We start from the raw sequence: 23,955 nt of genomic DNA, 5'->3' as shown, positions 1-23,955 counted from the left end.
AGTAGAATATTTTGGCTTTAATAATTCTGTTTTAACAGGCAAATTTGTTCTTAATTTTCTACCCATCAGTAGCATGCACGGTGCTGGTAAATTTTGTTTGGGGGTAATGTTCGTGTAGTAACGGATCCTTATTATCTCGGAGAGCTTTCGTAAAGAGGCCTTTAATAGTCTGAATTGTTCTTTCCACCATTGCATTACTTCTTGGATAATGCGGACTAGAAGTTGTAAGTTGAATATCATATTTTTGTGCAAAACTTGCAAATTCTCTGGAACTATACGGGGGTCCGTTGTCCGAAAAAATTTCAGATGGAAGACCAGTTAACATAAAAATATTTTTTAAACTTGCTATAACAGTCCCAGCAGTCTTACTTATAATTTTGTTTACAACAGCAAATTTTGAATAATAATCCACTAATACTAAAAAGTCTTGAGGTGCCACTGTCATAAAGTCAATTCCTATTTTTTGCCACGGAAAGTTGGGCAGTTCACGAGGTTTTAATGGTTCACGCACATTAGTTTTAGAGTACATTTGACACGTATTGCAGTTAAGAACAGTTTTTTCAATATCACTTATGAGTCCGGGGTAATAAATTGTTTCCAGGGCCTTTTTCTTGCAAGAAACAATTCCTTGATGTGACTGGTGAATAATGTTAAGAAATTCACTTTTCAGTTTTTCTAGTATTATGAGTATTTTTTGAAAAAACTGCACTTGTGAAGATATACTTCGCTTCGTATAGGCCAATACTTTTTAACCGAGGCTGGAACTGATTTGATATGTTTAGGCCAACCATTGAGAGTGTAATATTTTACTTTTTGTAAAACGACATCCAAGTCAATTTCTTTTTTTAGACGTTCTTCATTTTCTTTTGTTGTTGTAAGCACTGAATAGACTCTTAAGTTATTTTCCAGGTAATCCGTATTTATAGTCTCATTTTTGAGATGTCTACTTAATGCATCTGGAACTTTTAAATTTTTCCCAGGGACGTACCTTAATTTAAATTGGTACCTTAATAACCGTAATGCAAGTCTCTGTATCCTTGGGGACATTTCTTCTAAAGGTTTTTTTAAAAGTCCAATAAGTGGTTGATGATCAGTTTCAGCTTCAAACAAAGTACCATAAAGATAAAATGAAAATTTCTCACATCCAAATACCAAGCCTAAAAGTTCTTTTTCGATGTGGTTATAACGCATCTGAGTAGGTGTCAGAGAAACAGATGCAAATTCTATTGGAAATCCTTCCTGTGAAATCGTGGCGCCAAGGCCATATGGGCTCGCATCGACAGATAAAACAGTTTTCTTCTTAGGACCAAAATAACGCAACGTTGATACAGAGGCTACAAGTTGTTTAATTTTATTAAAACATTTTTGCTCTGTTGCTGTCCATTGCCACTCACTTTTATCACTTAACAGTTTTCTCAGACTATTTGTCTTATTTGACAGGTTGGAAACAAATTTAGCTAGGTATACTACCATTCCCAAAAAACGTTGTAATTCTTTGCGACTTTTAGAAGGTGACAAACTGGTAATAATTCGTGTTTTATCAGAAATTCCTACATCGCTAATTTGATGACCTAAGAATTTAATTTTATTCTTGCAAAATATTGATTTTTCCAAATTAAGTGTTAATCCACTGTCTCGTTCATCATATTTCTTAATAGCACTAACTTCTTTAGTAATTTCCCGCAGAGTAACCACACTGTTTTCCATGGACCGGCATATGTCAATAGCATGACTAAGTGTTAAGTCTGAGATTTGTAATAATTTTCCCTGTATATTTGAATCTCTAATTCCCAAAACTATACGATCTAGGATTAAAACATCTCGTTCTTTGAACTCGCAGGACATTGCAAGTGCAGTTACGAGTTGATCTATTGTTTCATCTTGTTGCTGATCTCGTTTAAAAAACTTGTAATGCTCATATACTAGATTTCTTAGAGGGCTACAATACTTATCAAATTTTTCTATTATAATAGAAAATTTTTTCTCATCGCCATCATTATCATATTCAAATGTGTTGAATATTCGAAGTGCCTCATCACCCATGTGATTTAAAAGAATGGCGATTTTTATTTTATCATCTTTGCAACTTTTCCCCGTTGCCAACAAAAATAGTTCAAATTTTTGCTTCCAAAATTTCCAATTATTTGCTACATTGTTTCCCTCGAAACAAAATGGTTCCGGCGCCCTTCCTTGTTCTGTCATACTAACGGATTGTACGTCCGCACACACTTGCAAAAATTAATCAGTTTTTTACACTCCTGTTTTTCCTAGCCGACACCGACTGATCGTATGCGAAGACTGTCTACCGCACGCCGCGATTTTACCCGGTTAACCTATACACCACTTTACCGCTGCCACCATGTAACATATGTGTTCATGTACTTTATTGTATTTCGAATAGTATAAATAAATATGTATATAAATATAAACGGTGTATGGACGGTGTCCACGATACATAAAAGGTTAGACGGTGTCGTACACGTTCTAGATATAACTGACTATTGACAATTCGAACACAGGACCACCAACTGTGCGAGAGGATGGAATCTACCTCTGTCATTCTTATCCTTACCAGTAAAATATTTCTATGTAGGAATGGAACACTTTACAAAATGTGTTCGGAATTGGAACAACTTTTGCCATATTTCTTTAAAATTTCCTGACTTTACGTGTTCAGTTAACCGTGCTACATGGTCTACCTGTTGATTCTTACTTGTTTACCAACCTCTGGAAGCATAAAATAAGTCCTTCGTTCACAATTATCGGAAATTTGACGTAGCTATTAAACTGTCACTTTTCTTAACACCATCTTGTGGCCTACTGTTCGTGCACAGGATAATAATAGAGTCCGTCTAATTGTTAATTAACATTGCCTACATCCTTAAGGGAATTTTGGCCATCTACGTCCAAGACGCAGCACAGTCAATGCTTTCAGATCTAAAAGCATGTACCACAAACGTACAAAATAAATAGTAAATGCCTATTTCTTCTGAGGTTTGAGGATATCTATCGTAATGCCCCCTAAATCCTGACAGCTTGTGTGTTTACCTCGTCTCCTCATCTGGTAGCTTGCTTATAAACTAGATGTTCATATTATTTTTGTGACGAGCATTGAAGTATACAGGAATCAGGAAATCAGGATAAGTGAGAAATACCTATTTTAATCGTTTAACCTATCTATAAACTATAACCTGCAAAAAATGCCTTGGAGTTCAATTCCCTGTAGAGCAGCGCGACACGGCATGAGACAACAAACGCTGTTTTTTTTTAACAAAAGATGATGTCTAGCACTCGGCAATAAGCAGGCAGTAAAAGAGACAATGTCTAGTTGTAGTTCAAATGTAATATAGCTTGTCTCGAAGCAGCTTAAAAACAAAGTTTTCATCGATAATAGTCTATCCAGTCTATATAAACTCCTAATATTGACGATATTGATAAGATTTTGTTCAACTTTTACAAGAAGGTAACTGAATCGACTTGCAGCAAATTTAAGTATGGGTCTTCAGCTTTTCCTGGTTATCTCTTATAACAAACTGGTTTTCACGTCCCATCCCCGAGTCATAAAAATATTTTCACTATTTAACTGTAACATCACTGTATCACCATAACATCTAAAACAGAAAGATATATTGAAGGTAATTTGTTTGGGAATGGGGTCAGTTTTTTAAAAAAAACAGTTTATTGGTTAGTCGACGTTTCGGCTATATTTAAGCCTTCTTCAGGACACTAAAATGATTACAATAAATAAACATACACATCATTATACATATTGACTATTAGGATTAAAACAGATTAAAATTCAATAATATTACAATGATGAAGGATCAAGAACCAATCACAAGGAAACGTTTACGAAAATATAATAATAAATTTATCGGGTACTTACATCCAAAAAAGGTTTTCCGTGTAACAAATAATCTCTTCACTTCATTTAGTTACATTTAGAAACATTTCAAGATTCCGTACATTAAAGGTATGTCTGAAAGGTTAGCTAAAACACTATCAAATAGCAATATAAAAGTAAATCAGAAAGCCGAAAATACAATTAGAAAGAAATATTTCTCAAAAACTAAAAGTAGAACACCTACAAATTTGGAATATAATGTCGTTTATCAAATTCCTTGCCATGACTGTGAAAAGTGCTACATAGGCCAAACGGGTCGTTATTTGGGAACAAGGATAACAGAACATAAGAGGGATGTAATCAATGTTTTTAATCCCTTAAAACGCAAACAAAATTTAACTGCTCTTGCGGAACACAGTTTGTCTACATTACATACTTTTGATTTTGATTCTACACGAATCATTGATAAACAGACAATTTTGAAAAAGAGATTATTAAGTGAAATGATTAATATAAAACGAGAAAACTCTGTCAACAAACGCAGCGATATAGATAATTTACAAACATCGTATTTTAATCTTATAGACAGAAGTAAGAGACGCAGACATTTAACAACAATATAGCTCTGGTTTTATACACATTTCAATTTCTTTGAATGTTTTTTGTCTTGGCCCCCTTTTTTCTGTTCCACACTTAAATGCTCTAATATGTTTCATTCATAGATATTTTAATCAACATCGAGTAATGTATTATTTTGATACAGCAACATACTACCTATTTTATTCCCCATTATTTAGATTATTTGTTACACGGAAAACCTTTTTTGGATGTAAGTGCCCGATAAATTTATTATTATATTTTCATAAACGTTTCCTTGTGATTGGTTCTTGATCCTTCATCATTGTAATATTATTGAATTTTAATCTGTTTTAATCCTAATAGTCAATATGTATAATGATGTGTATGTTTATTTATTGTAATTATTTTAGTGTCCTGAAGAAGGCTTAAATATAGCCGAAACGTCGACTAGCCAATAAACTGTTTTTTTTTTAAAACTGACCCCATTCCCAAACAAATTACCTTCAATTTAATCACTGGGTCATGAAAATACTCTAAAAAAGAAAGATATATATTCTGAATATTTAAAATACCATGATTTTTCAAGTTGTTATGCCGTGGCCTATGTATCTAGTCGCCGACAGTTACAGAATTACATCACACTTCATTGACCTTAGCTAGGAATCTTTCGTATGCCTTTGTTGTTCTCGGACTAGGCTCTGTGGCTGTGTTTCTTGGACGGTGGTGGTCCTTTGAAAAATTATGTAGTAGCTTCTGTAAGTAGTCCCATACACTGCAACAACAAGAACCTAATTCAATTAGGGCAGGTCTAGGGATTCTGATAACAGGTCCGCTTAACATAGCCTAGTCCAAGAACAACAAAGGTAGGTGAATCGTAAGTCTGTAACTACCGGCAACCAGACATATAGGCTACAGCATAACAAAGCAGTAATATATTTTTATTACTATTTTCCAATAAAGTGTGTATAAACTCTTAAACTTATCTATTTGTATTTCTTATACTTCAGAAGATAATGGTTTCAATAATGTAGAACACGTAGTCTAATGGCATAACTTTGTTCGAAGCCACAAAAGATTTCATTTACCAAACACGTTTTCGTAATATCTCACAAAATTCCTTTAATTGGTAATTCAACACTCTCTGTTAAAGCTACCCGTTATTCCTAACCTTTATTCGCCTACACTTGACCTGATTCTTCCAAACGGCAAATTCATATTAACTAAATTGTAATTTTTTACTCATGTTGAAAGATCGTATCGTTCAGAAAAGCCATCAATCAATAGGGGGGTTGCCATAAATTGAGATTTTATATGTCAAGTAGGTACTGAGTTAGCTGGCTACATTTAAAAAATAATTTACTCCGAATAATGATTTGAAAAAAGCAGTACTGGTTTTTCATTTTAAATGTGCTTAATATTTATATGCATCTACAATTTGCGATTTGCAAATTACAGATAATTATTATACTGAGTATAAAGAAGATTAAAATTAATGAAAGATCACTTTTTCCTTCAATTTTAGCAAATTGGAATTTATATTTAATTTTATTACCATAAAATTTTGTTAACACAAAATGTAACCTGATTTAAAAAGGAATCCGAGCTAAAAAATTATGTACAAAAAAAATTAATTAAAGTTTTAGGAAGTCTTCTTTTACTTTTAATACTAAAGACAGACTTCGTAAAGATTCTAAATGGATATTTGGGGTGCTGTATTTTAAGAACATAAATTAGGTTTATATCAACTCTTTTTTTTTTCGCTTGCATCAAATTTAAGAAATTTTACTATTTAAACTTTTTTCTAAACTCGTGAATAAAAGTGTGTCACGTCCTTTCCTCGGTTTTGGTCGAAATCAGTCATTAGCGCCAATACTTCTATTAGTTTGGGAAGGTGTATACTTGACATCTATTGGGAAAAGATAAGAGGCCGAGTAGATACTGAAATAATAATTAATCTAGGAGTCTGCTATATAAATAAAAGACTACAAGTGTTATTAAAACTATTTTCATTAAAACACTAAATTATACTCAAACATTTACCATATAATTCCTATGCTGTGCTGTGCTGTTTAAAAAGACATTTGTCACGGGTGGTCAAGTAATCCAGTTTTAAAGCAAATTAGTAAAAAAAGACAATTACAGAACAACGGGAAAAGCCCAATATATTCACCAATATGCATTAAAGATTTTACATAAGCAGCAACTTGACCAAATACGAATAATCCGAAACAAACGGAATATATACTGCTCCCAGTACACTACTCTAAAATAATAAGTCTTGATTTTACACCTAATAATTTGTTTAGTTTTATCGCACTTCTTGTGCGCCATGACACTATATTCCTTTTGTGGAATAGGTTTTGTTCTCGGTCGCTAATTAAGAAATTCGTCGATGTCTGTCTGGGGTATGTCGGAATACATTGTTCTAGCAAACTGCTTCAGAGGATAAGTTGAGTAATTTCTGTAGTCAGATCATCCAAAAAGTGCCGTTACAGCAGCGCCTCTTTTAACGCAGTCCCATACTATAAAGGAACGAACTTCACTAGTTGTGTACTTTAAAATCCATCTTAATTAATTTTATTTTAAATATACTTGTTGTAGCGATTTATAAGTGTATAAGCCATTAGAATATGATAAGAAATAAAACAAATTAATGGTGGTCGATGTTTTTTTCTAACTGTAAGACCTTAAGAAGGCGTATACTTGGATAATAACTTTTTCAAAATTACAAATTGCGAAACTAGCGATTTTTTCATTTGAAATCTAGTAACACCGCGTTATTTCTACACCCCTTGGTGTCTACTAGGATTTCTTTTTTAATTTTTGAATAACAATTTTTTAAGAAGGGTAAATCGCCTAGCAAAAGTGTTAAGTTGCACCGTTTTTCCCGATTTTAATTGAAAAAAATAAATATACAAAATATATAACACTGAAATAAATGGAAATACAGCAAGAATTATTACGTTTTTAAATTTTGTATAACATACTTAAAAATGAATCGATTTTTATGAAAATTGGTGAGGTGGCATTTTGAGGTATGCATAAAAAGGTGTTATTAGATTTGAGATAAAATTACTAATATAATTTTGCAAGTATTAGTAGGCTCAAAATTAGAAATTTTGAAAAAGTTAATTTTCAACAATACGCTTTTTTACGAAAAAAATAACTATATTTCTCCTTCATTTGTTTTTTACTTACTCTGTTAAATTATTTTACACCTATAAATAGAAACACCCTTTAGTCTGAACGTTATTTTTCTAGCTACCAAGAAACCAGAGATTAAACAAAACAAACAGAAAAAAATAAGTATACAGGGTGTCACCTTTCGCCTTTTGATAGGTATACATTTTTTATGTATACCTATGAATAAAATATATGAATGAATATATGAATATATGAATATGAATAAAATTCTCTACCCATTTCTAATAGTTGCGTGTAAAAAATTAAACGTACAAAAAAGTTACAGAAGAATATTTACAAATGGTTATAGTAAAATGAACGTCCTGTATGATTTAACCTAGTAGGAACAGAATCACTGCAAACTTCATGAAGAGAAACTAAGCAACAGCAAATTTTGCTCAAATCGGTTAACTGGGTTCTGAGTTAATGAGAAAACAAGAAATAAAAAAGAAACTTTAACACCCTGTAACCTTTTTTGCGACATTTTCGTTTAAGAAAGTTTGGTTAAATCGACACCATTTGGGTTCTAGATAATAAATACCCTTGAAGCAGGTATTAACGTTTAGATGACACCCTGTATATTATAACTATAAAAGCAACTTTAGATTTGTTAAAACTTCGAAAAACTATTGATATGAATAGCTAACTATTACGCAATTTTATATATACAAAAAAATATATATATTTTTATAACATGAATCTGTATAAATAGATTTTTACTTTTGGGATTTAAATTAATTCAAAATTAATTCTTATCGAAAAGAAAATGGTTATCACATATTCTGATACCAATCCCCCTCTTCTATTATTCAGTATAAATTTTGTCTATTAATTGCCCGACACCCTCTCCTCTAAAACAATAAAACATTTAAAATAATATCTTGATAGTTCCATGACTTTAATTTTTTTAAACTAAAATAAAATTTTGAAATATACAATTGTTGACTAAATTATTCATAAGTTAAGGTAAAATTACATAGGACTAAAATAAAAGGATCACAGTGACTGCGTTTATCTCACTGGTTTTAATCCGCATTGAAAGAGATTGGATCGAGTTAAGTGGATTAATGTTTAGGAAATAAACAACACAGATTTAAATTTCTGTCCAATCGAGGTTCTCATTCAATCTGACTGACAAAAATTTAAGTCTGTAGTGTTTGTTTCTTAAATAATCCACTAAATCCAAACGCCAATCCTTTTCAATACGAATCGAATTCTACCAGATTTCTAGTAGACTAGTAGACTAGTTACTGAAAAAAATTTAAAATGAAACCTATATTCGGTCGATAGCCGCACGGTTTAAGGCGTCAGTACTTAAATCGATGTGTGCTATCTGCCCGGGTTCGAATCCCGCGGCCAGTAGACCGTAGATTAGCTATGCTTGTACGGAGGATTAGCACCCTCTGTGCAGGTATGGTGGAAGAATGTTGGCTTGGGTCAATGTGAGAGATTGACACCGGTTGGCATTTGACCACCCCCCTAATTAATGAGGTTTTCCAGGTTTCCCTCAATCCTGCACTGAATGGTGGTTAGGGCCTACCAACATAAGTCGTTCCTGGGCGCAAATGCGGCCTGCTTAATAATAATATGCCGCCTCCTCTCCCGCACAAGTCTCCGACTTCTGGGCTAATTCTCGTAGTTAGAATGAGGAGTAGAGATATTATTATTATTATTATTATTATTATTATTATTATTATTATTATTATTTCGTAGCACAAAGTTAACTAAATTAATAATAAAAAATCAGCATAATTACAAAAGCAAAAGAGATAAGTGGAGTGGAATATGAATTAAGATACAAATCCGTGTTATAAATGCAGGAGAGTGTTCCTAAATCGTTTACACCAAACACCTGGACCAAGCTATAAAACCGCTGGTGTTCGAAATATAAGTATACTTGAAATTTAAAATGTAGCGAAGATAATACTACAATTTCAGGATTTAATATAATTTTATATCTAACAAGAAATTCTCTTGTTAGATATCTTGTTAGACATTTGTCTTCCATTTTATTTGAAAAACCAATCGTTTTCAAATTATCATTTATTTTAAATTTAAAGTCAGCTTGTAGAGAAGCTACAGAATAAAGTGAATTTAAAATATGTAAATCTAAAACTACATAAAAAAATTACTTACGCAAATATTATACTACATAAGCATAATTATCAAAAGTACAAATATAACTGTAATGTAGAATTTTTAAATTTTCTGAGACGTATTAGAAAGCAATGAAAAAATTGTCAGACGCACTCTCATCTAGCGCAATAGATTGCAGAGTAGTTGTTTCTCACAATATAATTAACTACGAATATGAGCGTGACATCAAAATAGTTAGATCATTGGTCGATAATCTCGTCATGCCGAGAGGAATATGGAAAAGCACCCTGTATAAACGTCTGCAAGTGCGAAAGTTGGTAGTGGCAGCCATATGAAACAAATTAAAACAATTTGGATTACGCTTTATAACTAAGATCTAGGTTTCAGCAATTTTTGTTGTTTTTATGACAAAATACGTATTACCAAACTTTAGCTTGCCTTTTAAATCCTGTAAACGATTTTTAAATCATTCATTTCATATTTTCATAGAAAAATCATTAAATTAAAAATAAACATGAAACAAGAAGCAGTTTGTTTACACAATTATCATGTTGTTATTGTTGCAGGTGTCTGAGTACGCGTTTGCCGGTTTGGAAGATTCGCTATCAGAATTGGACATGGCTGAGAACAAACTCCAGAATTTTCCAATTAAAGCTCTCAGAAGACTTGAAAGATTGCGACATTTACGCTTAGCCTGGAACGAAATTAATGCCATACACGACGACAGCTACTCCAAGCTTAGCTCTCTGTTGTATTTAGATTTGAGCTTTAACAACTTCGAGAAACTCGAAGAGGATTCTTTCCGGCCGTGTCCTGGCGTGCGGACATTGTCCTTGTATTACAATGTCATTGAAAGTGTTCATCAAGACGCGTTTGCGTCGCTAAACGATTTACAGTCCCTAGACCTGAGCCATAATAAAATAGTGTATTTAGATTCGTTGACGTTTCAAACTAACAAAAAATTACGCTCCATCGATTTAAGCCATAACCACGTACACTACATTAGTGGCGTATTTGCTTTCTTACCAGATCTGAAGGAATTATTCCTCTCTGAAAATAACATCCTGGAGATACCATCGGATGGTTTTACGGACTCGGTTAATTTATCAGTGATTTACCTACAACAGAACGCCATTAGGCGTATAGATCCTGAAGCTTTAGTTACATTAGTTAACCTAGCTCAACTGCATCTAAGCTCAAACTTCGTACCGCACATTCCAAGAGATTTGTTTCAGCAGAATCGCAATTTGACGTCATTAAGCCTCGACAGTAATTGGTTATCGGATTTGGAGCCAGGGACTTTTGATAAAACGATAAGTTTGCGCGAAATCAGGCTGCACAATAACAGAATAGAGTATATACACCGAGGAGTGTTTGATCCGCTACCGTCTCTTCTGGAGCTGCATCTGCAAAATAACGAAATCAGTTCCATAGATACAGGCGCCTTTCGCACGCTGCAAAGCCTCCAGCACGTAAATTTGCAGGGTAACGTGATAGCGGAGCTCGGGGACGTATTCATGCACGAGTCTCCCTCTCTTGTTTCGATCCAGCTCGATTCGAACAGCATAACTTCGCTGCACAATGATTCATTGCGGGGCCAATCAAGCGTGCAAATTATGTGGCTGGGTCACAATCGTCTCAAGCGATTAGACCGCGCATTGTTTAGGGACCTCTTACTAATTCAGAGAGTGTATTTAACCAACAACAGTATATCTTATATAGAAGACAGATCGTTCGAGCCGATGCAGGCGTTAAAATTTCTCGACCTGAGCATGAATCAGCTCACGGAGATTACCAGAAAAACATTCGCTGAATTGCACGAAATGGAGGAACTGTATTTGTCACACAATTTATTGGAGAAAATAGAACCGAAGGCGTTGACAAATTTGAAAAAACTGCGGATTCTAGATTTATCATTCAACCCGCTAGTAGTGCTCCACGACAACATTTTACAAGAAGGATTGCCCATAAGAATGTTAAATCTATTGAATTGCTCAATATCGAACATAGAACCGGGTGCCTTCAGGGGACTCAATAATCTTAACGAGCTAAATTTAGCCTCTAACGAATTGACTTCTCAGGATCTGAAGCATCTGGATATTCCTGGATTGAGGGTTCTAAAAGTGTCTAATAATAATTTTAGTGATTTATATGGTTCTGCTCTTAATGGTTTGCCTTCGCTGCAAGTTATTTCACTCGATCAGTGTGGGATTATGAAACTTCCGGATAACATTTTCTCTAAAAATAAGAATCTCCTTAAAATAGATCTTAGTAACAATTTTGTAGATGAACTGAAACACGGAGTATTTTTAAGCTTAAATGTTTTGAAAGAACTGAAACTTACCGGTAATTTATTTAAGGATTTACCCTACACTGCCCTCCTAAACATATCTACAATGGAAATACTTTCTCTAGCCAATAATAAGATGACGAGCATCGAAGTGTCCCGCTTTAATGGCCTACCGAACCTGAAAGAGCTTGATCTGAGAAACAATTTTATATCGTCTCTATCGGGCTTCGCATCAGCCAATTTGACGCAGTTATTGTCGGTAGACTTAAGCGATAACGCATTAGCTGCCTTACCTGCCAATTTCTTTCACCATTCTCCACTATTACGACGTATTGATTTATCCTGCAATCGTTTCCGCCAAATACCGAACTCCGCATTATCCGAAAATACTCTGCCCGGCTTAGGATGGTTAAATTTAACTGGAAATCCACTGGTGCGAATACACGACATTGCATCAGCACACCGGTATCCCTCCTTGGAGGAAGTTCATATAAGTTCGACAAATTTAAGCATCGTAACGAGTAAAGATTTTGAATCTTTTCCTGCATTGCTCCACGTTTATCTCGGACAGAATCGCATCTCGAGGGTGTCCCCGGGCGCGTTTGGGAGTTTGCCCCACCTACTTACATTAGATTTAGGGTTAAACGAGTTAGAGTTGATGCCGCAAGAGCGGTTGCAAGGCTTGAATCACTTGCGGATATTAAACCTAACTCACAACAAGTTGAAAGAACTTGAAGAATTTTCTACGGATCTCAAGTCACTTCAAATACTGGACATTTCCTTTAATCAAATAGCTCGTATAAGCAAAACAACATTTCAACATTTAGAAAACTTAGCGGAATTGTACCTGTACGGCAACTGGATATCATCGGTGTCTAGTGATGCTTTCAGGCCTTTAAAAAAGCTAAGAACTTTAGATCTGAGCAAGAACTATTTAGAAAACATTCCGTTAAACGCTTTTCGACCCCTGGAAACACAAATCCGAAGTCTTCGTACCGAAGGTAAGTCGAATATCACAGACACAATCTCCATTTCAATTTCCTTTCGTTTTATATTCGAGGATATATCTTTGCACTAAGTAATTCTAAATGTCAATATGTTGTTACGAAAGCAGAACTCGTTTTTGGCTAAAATAAATTTATAGAACAGTTCAATAATTATGAATTGTGTAGGGAACAAAACAATTAATTAAAATCTCACCGAAAAGAAACCACCCTGAATAATTATTTTCAATAGATTTCTTACAAGATTAAAAATTTTCCGTTGATTTAAAGTAACACAAAAATAGAAGGGGTCGAAGGGGTAGAACTTAATTTTCTATAATAGGAAAAACACATTTATACAGGATATGAGGAATCGAATACTTTCAGGATACCTTCCTTAAATGAAAGTAATCTGATTTAAATTAGTTACCTTGCTAAAGTTAGTACAAATTGTAAAAGATAATGAAAATATCTTCAAATTTGACATAAAATAAATTTCAATTGATATACAGGGTGATGCAGAACTTATCCAAAAAAATGATTTTAAATGTAAACTCTTACAAATACAATTTTGTAAAAACTACAACAAAAATTCTTTAGGATATTTTTTTCAAGGGCTATAGTCTTTGAAGGTAGTAAAGTTGTACTAAGGTAGCTTGATCTAAATCGGTTTATTCTCCTATCCGCTTCCTATCACTTTGTATAAAGCGCGCCTTAACTGATATGAGTATAGTAGATCTATCTTTAATTGTACTTAAAAGAAATATATCAAAAAACCTATAATATACTAGTGATTATGGTACACCCCATGTCAAAGTATGTATTTCTTGAGAAAAGAAAAAAAAGTTTGTTTAAATACGTAAAATATGTAGAGGGCGTTGGTAAAATGATTGTACAATTTTGAGGAAAATCCTTTTAACCGGTCTACTTTTCGAGATAGTAAAAATATCACAAAAACGCAAATATCTCTAAAGGTGTTTGATGAAAAATAATAAAACTTGAACCACTGACTTTGCTCAATAAAAATAAAAATCCACTGATTCTGTATACAATTATGTTAACTAGTATGTTAATGCTAACACTCGGAGTAGTTTTTGGTCGTTTCGTTTTCTTTTTCTTAAATTGACCAGTGACATTTGCCTTCAGTTTGAAATTTCTCATCGAAATTCAATAGATTTACTTTATCTGCAATCGTGGGTATCTCTTGCTTTTTATTCGTAAAACCAGTAATTATTTTTTTAAGCATAAAATAAACTTAAAACACAAAACATCGAAAATAATTATAAAGCCATTGGCTTCATCAAATTAAATTGTAGGATTATTTTCTTGTGCAATTTTAAATACTATGTCGTCATTTAAAGTCCATAAATTGGCGTAGAAATTTGCTCCTTGCTATCCCTCAGAAAATAATATATTTGTATGCCAGTGATCTCCTTTTCTTTTATGAAACGATCAAACGAACAGTGTTTTAGGATTTCCAAAATACCCAGTGGCGCCGAAATTCCCGGGTTTTTAATTAGGGTATCTGTCGATATTTTGACACAGATTGATATAATTGCATACAAACTCAGAGAATTTTTATATTCATTCAGCCCAAGTTTTGCTTTACCTATGTCGTTTTGTTCATTGCTCTTGTTATTGTTATATAAGTAAAGGTTGATGTATTAAAAAGTATTGAAAATGATAAATATTTAATTAATTTATAGAAAGAATTCAAATGTTTCACTTGGTTACTTGACTTTTTTATTAAAATTGTACTTATATTCAATACCTTAGTTATTTACTTATGAATACCCCATAAATTATACGTCGTTATAAAGAGAATTTCCCTTTTCTTCTAAAAAGGCAAAAATTCAGTATGGAGTCCATAGCAAAAACAAAAGTTAACCACCGCTCAGCACACATTTTTAGTGATAAGTTAATACTGACAGCAAAAATCAATTCCTCACATTATTTCATGTCAGACTACACATTGTTGTCCTATAATTTTGAAAATCAAGTGAAATGCGACAAAAAAAAATAGCAAAAAATCGGTTTCCTTCGGATACCTTCAGGACCGTTCGGAATTTTTGTAAATTTGAATGAACTCGTGATCGGCTTAAAATTCTGCACATTTTTGCTTATTTAATCATTTATGTATCTCTTAAAATAAGAAATACATCTGTATTGGACAATTAGAAAGTTGTAACCCTGTCTTTTATTCTTAACTTTATATCGTATCCCGAACAATAACGGAGAAAAAGAGCGTCTGCATATCAAAAATGTTCTAATCATCATATTACAGATTTTTTAAACCAAATTAGATCTTAAAAGCCATTTCACTTTATTATCGTTGGTATTAATAATACGAAATATTCATTAGAATGTGGATATAAATATTTATTGCTTAGAAATACACTAAAAACCTAAACTAACACCCGTTAGTAGGTTACAGAAGTATTTTATTTTTGAAGTGCAGCATTTATTTTCAGAGAACCCTCTATCCTGCAGCTGCGACTCGCAAGAATTGTGGGAATGGTTGAGAGATCATCAAAAGCTGGTGGAAAGGACTAACACTTTAGAATTACGATGCGAGCACCCTCCAGAGCTAAGAGGGCGAGTATTCTTAGACCTGGACCCGGAGCAATTCTGCGATCAGCCCATGGTTGTTAAGCTGGGCATTCAGGATATACAGCCGTTTTCAGTTTTAGTTTCCTGGCAAAGCCGTAACCACTCCGGCCTTCACGGGTATCAAGTCGCCTACTATTCAATGGATACTGTCGACGAGGTAAGTCTACTTCGTCAGTCTGCTGCCTCTTATTATTTCAATGTTCTGAGTCTGATTGTATATTGAGTGCTATACAGCATGATTCTCTTTTTATGATTCGGACTTTAACCATCGATAGATCTCGTCAAAATAATGTCATTTTGAAGCATACACTTTTTCTTCCAGAAGCTTTCTTTTCGAGATATAAGCTCTTGCAAAAACATTTTTGTTTTGTTTTTATTCATAGCCATTTATTTATGTTTATTATGACGTGTACGAATGAAAAGCTCTATCGATTTTACAAGTTATTGTGAAATTAAATCAATCATAGGCATCCATAAGGGGCTCTGATAACCACTATTTTAAATATAATTTCTACGCCATTAGAAATTTTTCAAAATGAATATATTTTTTTACATTACGGTATATTCTACTGCAAAAAGGATCCTTACTATTTTTGAATAAAATGCTTGTTTTTTCAGTAAAATGGCTTCTTATAGATTCATTTCATGTGAAATGGTTAAGTTTTTCAAACAAATACAGAATGAAATATTTAATATTGAGAAACAAACAGAAATAACAATTAATAATAGAGAACAAAAGAAAAAGTATCACAACAAATGTTCGAAATGTTGTCCTCGAACCTCAATGCATTTCTCCCATCGCCTAATTAAGCTTCTAATCATACTGGGGTAGTGTTTAAGAGTTTTACAATTATTTCCAATTCTTCTTCATAACATTTACCATTTAATAAATCCCCCCATGAAATAATCCATGGGATTTAGATCTGGCGATCGTAGCGGCCAAACGATGGCACTGGTACCAGGTTCTGCATGATTCATTTTCAAAATACGCCCGATCCAACGACTTGGATAGTGCTCCCCAAGCCACTGCCTAATTGGAAGACCGTAATAAGCAGGAGCGCCATCTAGTCGAGTCGTCGAGTAAAGTATTTAAATTTTCGTTGTTTGAAAAACATAACCATTTCACATGTAACGATTCCATAAGAAGACATTCTTCTCAAAAAACAAATATTTCATTTAAAAATAGTAACAGACTTTTTTGCAGTAGAATAAACCGTAATGTAAAAAATATATATTTATTTTTAAAAATTTCCAAATTTCCAGTGGCGTACAAATTCTATTAAAAATATGGATTGTCAGAGCCCCTTACGGACACCTATAATTGATCTATTTTCACAATAATTTCTAAAATCGATAGAGCTTTTCAGTCGTACACTTCATATTAAATATAAAACAAATGGCTTTCATGGTTTAGGAAAAAATAAATTAATATCAAAAAAAGTTTTTTTCAAGAGCGTATGTCTCTAAAAGGAAGCCTTTGGAAGAAAAAGTGTATACTTCAAAATGGCATTATTTTGACGAGATCTATCGATAGTTAAAGTCGTAATCATAAACAGTGAATCACCCTGTATAATAATATTTTGTCATAAATATATATATGTCTTGCAAGCAATATTACCGTATAGTCCCTTATCTCTTCTACTACTAAATGGTATGGACCGCATTTTTTTTCTTTACTTCAATAAAGTAATTAAATAAAAAATGGACTTCTCCATAAATTAAAACAATATCCATTAATTTTGCAATGCACAGGTTATTTTAAACATTTGTGAGATTGATGTAAACAATAAACCACGATGATAAGAGCACCGAAATCTACAGTAATACTGCATAAATAGGCATTTGTCAAATCGGCTGAAGCTATCTAAAGAGACGCACGTAAAAGATTAAGAATATTAAGATGTAATTTAATAAAAACAACAGTCCTTTAGCTGTGCACTATAATAAAAAGTATTGGAAAATTCCTCGAACTTTCCATGGTAACCTGTTGTCAAGTAAAATTAATGTATAGGCTGATTCTGTCATAATGTCATTAATTTTAACCACGTTTTTGGAATGCCTAATAAAGACGGAAAATCGACCTTTTCAAAAATAAGCAAATTACCTACTTCGCAACTCATTTTATGGCAGGTAACGCGCCGGCGGCGGACTACAGAGCATTCGTACGTTGAAGCGAAACAGCTGATTTCCTCAGTCGTGTTGAATTTTGCAATTGATTTCAAAATCAAAAATCAGAGGATCCCAATTTTATTAACAAAGTGCTATGGAGGAATGAGTGTTTTTTAGCCGTACTGTGACTTTAAGTAAGTAGGTACCATACTACTCTTTGAAAAGCAATGAGGCACTAGGTATACGTACTATAAACTAAATAATTAATTAACCATAATACTAAAAACTCATATTCAATTACAAAACGGTGAAAACGTTAAAAATATTAAAAATACTAAAATGTCATAACCTAGTAATCGATTCAATTATTATCGTTATAACAAATAAGTAATACTTGTTAATATTTAAAATGTAAAAAATATCTTATTCATTTATGTGTCTAGGTAAAAAGATATTTTTTCCGTATCGTTCAGTTCGGATTAAAAATGCAATAAAAGTAACCATATAATATGGTAGCTCAAGATTCACTCTCGATTAACCTTTGTAGGTCAGTGGTCAGGAGCGGTCCGAAAAGGGATTTAAAAATATTTTTTCAGCGTAAATATCCATTTTAAAATTTATTTAATCGCGTACCTATTCTACTCATTTTTCCCTATCTTCCCTTAAAATTAATGGCATTATGACTGAATCACCCTGTATAATCAATATATATTTTTAAAATATATATTTAATATTACATAAATATTACATGAATTTTACTTGATCCTTCCATGGCAACAGGTTGCCATCAAAAATTAAAAGGAATTTAAAAAAATATTACAGTGCGTAGTACTTTTGAATATAACAACTTCAAACATTTTTTCTCTGACTGAAAATATTTTATTATATCTTTTTTGCTGACATAGATTCTCTTTTTAATGCTTTTTATGAGTTATTTTTTGCCCATATATCTCTTCTTTTCAAATGTGTTAATGTTTTCTACTAATTATAAAAACAACGATTGTAAAAATAGAAATAAATATGGTAAAATACATACAACGAAAACGTAACATAGCGCATAGCGGCTAGGAAATTTTTTTTTTTGGAAAAACGCAAAAACTCGTCGATTTTGTTTGCGAGGGGGACATCTTTTTGCATGAATTAGATGGTTCTAACTGCTACCCCCTGAGCGGGGTAAACATCCCCTTCAAATTTTTAAATGGGAAGGGTGATCAAATTGCATATCGTTCAAAAGCTCTTTTAATTATCTACACAGTCATGTGCCACTTTTGAAAATCAGCCTATTTTTGTAAAAGATACAGGGTTTTGAAAGCAAAATTTTATTAATGAAATTTTATTACAGTAAATGTTCAAAATTTTGGATCCCTGCGTCCATACAATTATAAAGATTTCGTTCAAAACGTTGTCTTACATTCTGGAGCATTTCAGGAGTAACTAGTCGACATTCATTAATGATACGTTGACGTAGATCTTCCCGGGGGCCGGTTGGGTGGCATAGATTTTGGTTTTTAGGTGCCCCCACAAAAAGTAGTCCAATAGGCTTAAATCTGGGGATCTAGGAGGCCATTCAATGGCACTTCTCCTGCCGATCCAACGATTCGGAAATGTTTGGTTTAAGAATTCGCGCACATGGTGGGAATAGTGGGGGGAGCCCCGTCTTGCTGAAACATCAGTTCATCTTCGAGGTAATCATTATTGCTTTCCACAATTACCGTTAAGGCTGGATCAATGGCTTCTTGCAGCAATTCCAAATCATATCACCAGTCGAATTACCATTTATAAAAAAAGGACCAACAAGGGAATCACCAAAGATACCTGCCCAAACATTTAATTTTTCTGGGTGTTGAGTATGCTGTTCGTGGAATATCCTTGGATTGGAGTCTGCCCAGTAACGGCAATTACGGCGGTTGACGGTGCCATTTAGGAAAAAGCTGCACTCATCGGAAAAACAAATGTTGAAAAGAAAATTTGGATTATGCATCGCCCGTTCAGTCATGACCTCGCAAAATTGTACCCGGCGGTCAAAGTCATCTTCGTGAAGTTCATGGAGAAGGTGAATTTTGTAAGGATGGAACTTTTAAAAATCGTTGTACACTACCCCGACTTACACCGCTTACAGAAGCCAATTGCCGTGTACTTAGCCTATGATCTAAAGCAACATGTCCCAGAACTGCAACCTCCACAGCTTCATTACGTACAGGACGTTCATTGTTTCGCTTTTTATTGCCCACAGATCCCGTCTACCGGAATTTTCTTACTAACTCCAAGACAATTTTGCGATGGACGGGTTTATTGGCATGTCGTTCAGTAATCAACTGAGCTGCTCACGAAGCACATTCGTTATTTTTATAAAATAATTCAATTATTTCCACCGTCTCTTGCATCGAATAAACCATTTTTAATTATTTTGTATTTAATGCGAAACAGCCACTAAAACCACTAACACCACTTTACGACAAAATCGCTGACTGAAAATGGTCTCTTATCTATACCGTTTTTAGTGGAATTTGTGAAAGAAATAATTACAAACAATCTAACAACACGTTGGAGTAAGTTATGTGTTATGTGTAAGTGAAGTAAGTAATGAGAATAGTTCACATAAAATTATTTATTATCGAATGGAAGTTGCTGGTCAATTATTTCCAGCCGTTTGGATATGTTTAGACGCTTTTAACTTAATGATTTTGAAATTAATAGCGAACTCGATAGCGAACTTTAATTAGAGAATAATTTGTAGGGATAATAGGAAATTTTGTATGTTAAGTTCTGCACCCTTTATCTTTTAAAAAAATAAGTTGATTTTCAAAAGGGACCCATGACTGTGTAGAGAATCAAAAGATCTTTTCAACGATATGCAACTTGACCACCCTTCCTATTTAAAAATTTGGAGGGGATGTTTACCCCGCTCAGGGGTAGCACTTAGAACCATCTAATTCATGCAAAAAGATGTCCCCCTCGCAAACAAAATCGACGGGTTTTTGCGTTTTTCCTATGGGCTCTGTTACGTTTTCGTTGGGCCATCCTGTATATCGTTGAATATTGTGTACATCGTACACAATATTCTCGAGGAGAAAAACTAGCTGGATGGTATTCAGCATTGGATGAAATTAATAAATTGGAGATTCAGGACATAAATTTGATACAGGGTTCCATGGCATACTTCAATATCGGCCCGTATGGTGCAATGACCTCGCTGAAGGCTACAAAACCTAGAATCAATGATCGCACTGACCTGAAACTTTACAAATGGTGTCTTACAAGAAAGACTGACCTACTTTTCTAATGTTAAAAAGTTCGATTTAAATAATAGAAATTTGTATTCGTAATATATCCAAAACGTTGTAAAAAACAAAATAAAGTCAATATATCCGAGGTTTTTTTTAAACTTGGTAATATCAAATATTATTTTATTTGTTCTAAAGATATTACTAAAATATATTTAATTGAATATTGCCTTTAGAGTACTTGTCGCATTTCCAGAAAAAATTCCTTGAATCATTTTAGGCCAATGATTCAAAAATGGAGAGAAAAAGTTTTTCAAAAATATGGCATTTGTATTATAGATGTTTGGAGTAGTTTCAAAACTCTTGGTATAATTACTGTACTGTAAGATAAAAACGCAGCGGTGAAACTGTCAGGAGATTCTTGCATTAAGAACTTTAAAACTTCAAATTAAATTTTTATTATACAGGGTGTTCTGAAAAACACTGGCAGAAATTCAGGACCTGATAGAATTTCCTAAAAATATTACAATTTGTTCCTATGAACCATAGGCGTATCTTTTCCGTTTTCAAGATGCAGGACGTTGAAAATAATTTTTTAGAATCTAGTTTTAGTCCTATGTTCCACAAAATTCGGCCGAATGATTGAAATTTTGTTATGTGGTATTTCTGGGGATGCTAAATGCCCTGGAGTTATTAATTTTTGGCTATATCATGCAGGGTGTTCAGTGCAGTACTCCGCTGGAACATTTTTGGTCCTAACTTTTTTGAGGTTAATCTTTTTGCCCCTTTTGTCACTTGCTGTTATGGCAAATTTTATTCTAAAAAAAAAAGGGCTCTTGGAAGAAGTCGGTAGTTCGGTCGATAGCCGCACGGTTTAAGGCGTCAGTACTTAAATCGATGTGTCGATCTGCCCGGGTTTCGAATCCCGCGGCCGGTAGACCGTAGATTAGCTATGCTTGTACGGAGGATTGGCACCCTCTGTGCAGGTATGGTAGGGTGGAAGAATGTTGGCTTGGGTCAATGTGAGAGATTGACACCGGTTAGCATTTGACCACCCCCCTAATTAATGAGGTTTTCCAGGTTTCCCTCATTCCTGCACTGAATGGTGGTTAGGGCCTACCAACATAAGTCGTTCCTGGGCGCAAATGCGGCCTGCGTAATAATAATATGCCGCCTCCTCTCCCGCACAAGTCTCCGACTTCTGGGCTAATTCTCGCAGTTAGAATGAGGAGTAGAGATATTATTATTATTATTATATTATAAGAAGTGCTAAAATTTGCCAGTTTTCGAGAAAAACAAGGCATAGTGCGCCAAAGTCAAGCACCTAGTATCCCAAATTATTGTATTTTATTTCAAGTAGGCTTGTGTCAAATGTGTCAAATGAACCTGTTATGTACATTATCAGAACAAGTATTTATTTTAACTCGTGTAATAAGAAATTTCTACTTGCTATGGTATGAATAACGGTAATAATTATTCAAACTCAGAATATACCGATATGTTGTTAACTTTAGGCGAATGTTTAGGGAACAATTTTGCTGCTGTAAGGCGATATTCGGAAAAATTTCCTGGTTGCAGATTACCAAATAGACATACATTTTAGGCCGTTGAAAGGCGATGCCGGGAGACAGGCTCGTTTAAGCCAAAAAAAGTAAATTCGGGACGACCAAGAACTACAAGGACTGCTGAAAAAGAGGAAAATATACTAGAAATGGTATTTCACAAAGAACAAATGTGTCCTTATGTGGTACTTGGAAAATTGAAAAAAAAAGCATCAGTTACACTCATATCATTACAAAAAAGTGCAAGAGTTATTACCAAATGATTACGAGCTCCGAACAGATTTTTGTTAATTGCTGGAAGAAAGACAAAATGAAAATCCGAATTTTCTACGATCTATCCTTTTTAGGGACGAAGCGACTTTTACTCGAACAGGAGTGTTTAATACTCATAACGAGCATCTGTGGGCTGAAGAAAATCCTAGGGCCGAAAAGGGGTCCCATTTTCAACATTCATTTAAAGTAAATATTTAGATTTTTTAAGAAATAGGCTGTTCGAAATTTTTGAAGATATTCCACTATTAGCAAGAAATAATTATTATTTCATGCATAATGGCGCTCCACCACATTTTACTCGAGTATGCAGAGAGTGGCTTCATGACAATTTTCCTGAGCGATGGATTGGTCGAGGTGCAGATGCTGCATTTCTCTAGCCTCCAAGGTCACCAGACCTTAATCCCCTTGATTATGTAGTTTGGAGCTATGTTAAACAAAAAGTATATGAAACAGAAATAAATTCTGCAGAACATCTGAGACAAAAGATTGTTGATGTTTTCACCCATCTAAAAGACGATTCACCTTTGAAAAATACATTGTTTTCATTGCAAAAAAGAATTCGTTTTTGTATTTCTGAAAATGGAGAACATTTCGAACACTTATTCTGATTTTATTTTCCTTAAATTTTAATTTTCTGTTAGTAATAATTAGTTATTCTTGTTGTTTTCCGTTTTTCAATTGTATTCAGTATGTGTTCCAGAAATAACCTATTACTTTTTATCATTACAATTGAAAGAATATCTTTGATTTTAAGTATTATTAATGGAACTAATAGTAATAGTAGCTAGATGCCAAAGCCTACTCGAAGTAAAAAACAACAATTTGCGATACTAGCTGATTGCCTTTGGCGCACTATGCCTGGTTTTTCTCGAAAACGGGCAAATTTTAGCACTTCTTATAAGACCACCTTTTTTGTTTAGAATAATATTTGACATAACAGCAAGTGACAAAAGGGGCAAAAAATATACCTCAAAAAAGTTAGGACCTAAAATGTTCTCGCGGAGTACTTCACTGAACGCCCTGTATGATATAGCCAAAAATTAATAACTCCAGAGCATTTAGCATCCCCAGGAACCCCACATAACAAAATTTCAGTTCATTCGGTCGAGTTTTGTGGAAGATAGGACCGAAACGATTCTAAAAAATTTAACGCTCAGTATCTTGAAAACGGAAAAAGATACGCCCATGGTTCATAGGAACA

At 33.7% G+C, this 23,955-nt stretch overlaps 1 protein-coding gene across 1 annotated transcript in view; it reads left to right on the top strand.

Moving 5' to 3' along the window:
• The window catches only part of LOC108908314 (protein artichoke), a 53,247-nt gene that overhangs the window by 14,558 nt on the left and 14,734 nt on the right, over positions 1–23,955 (top strand). The window contains exons 2-3 of the mRNA XM_018712336.1: positions 10,270–12,994; positions 15,448–15,743. Coding sequence (XP_018567852.1) covers positions 10,270–12,994; positions 15,448–15,743 — 3,021 coding nt within the window. The remainder of the gene's footprint in view (positions 1–10,269; positions 12,995–15,447; positions 15,744–23,955) is intronic.

This window comes from Anoplophora glabripennis, unplaced genomic scaffold, assembly GCF_000390285.2.
Source record: "Anoplophora glabripennis isolate ALB-LARVAE unplaced genomic scaffold, Agla_2.0 scaffold198, whole genome shotgun sequence".
Lineage (NCBI taxonomy): Eukaryota > Metazoa > Arthropoda > Insecta > Coleoptera > Cerambycidae > Anoplophora > Anoplophora glabripennis.
The sequence above is the reverse complement of the archived record's forward strand: the minus strand, read 5'-3'. Positions and strand labels throughout refer to the sequence as shown.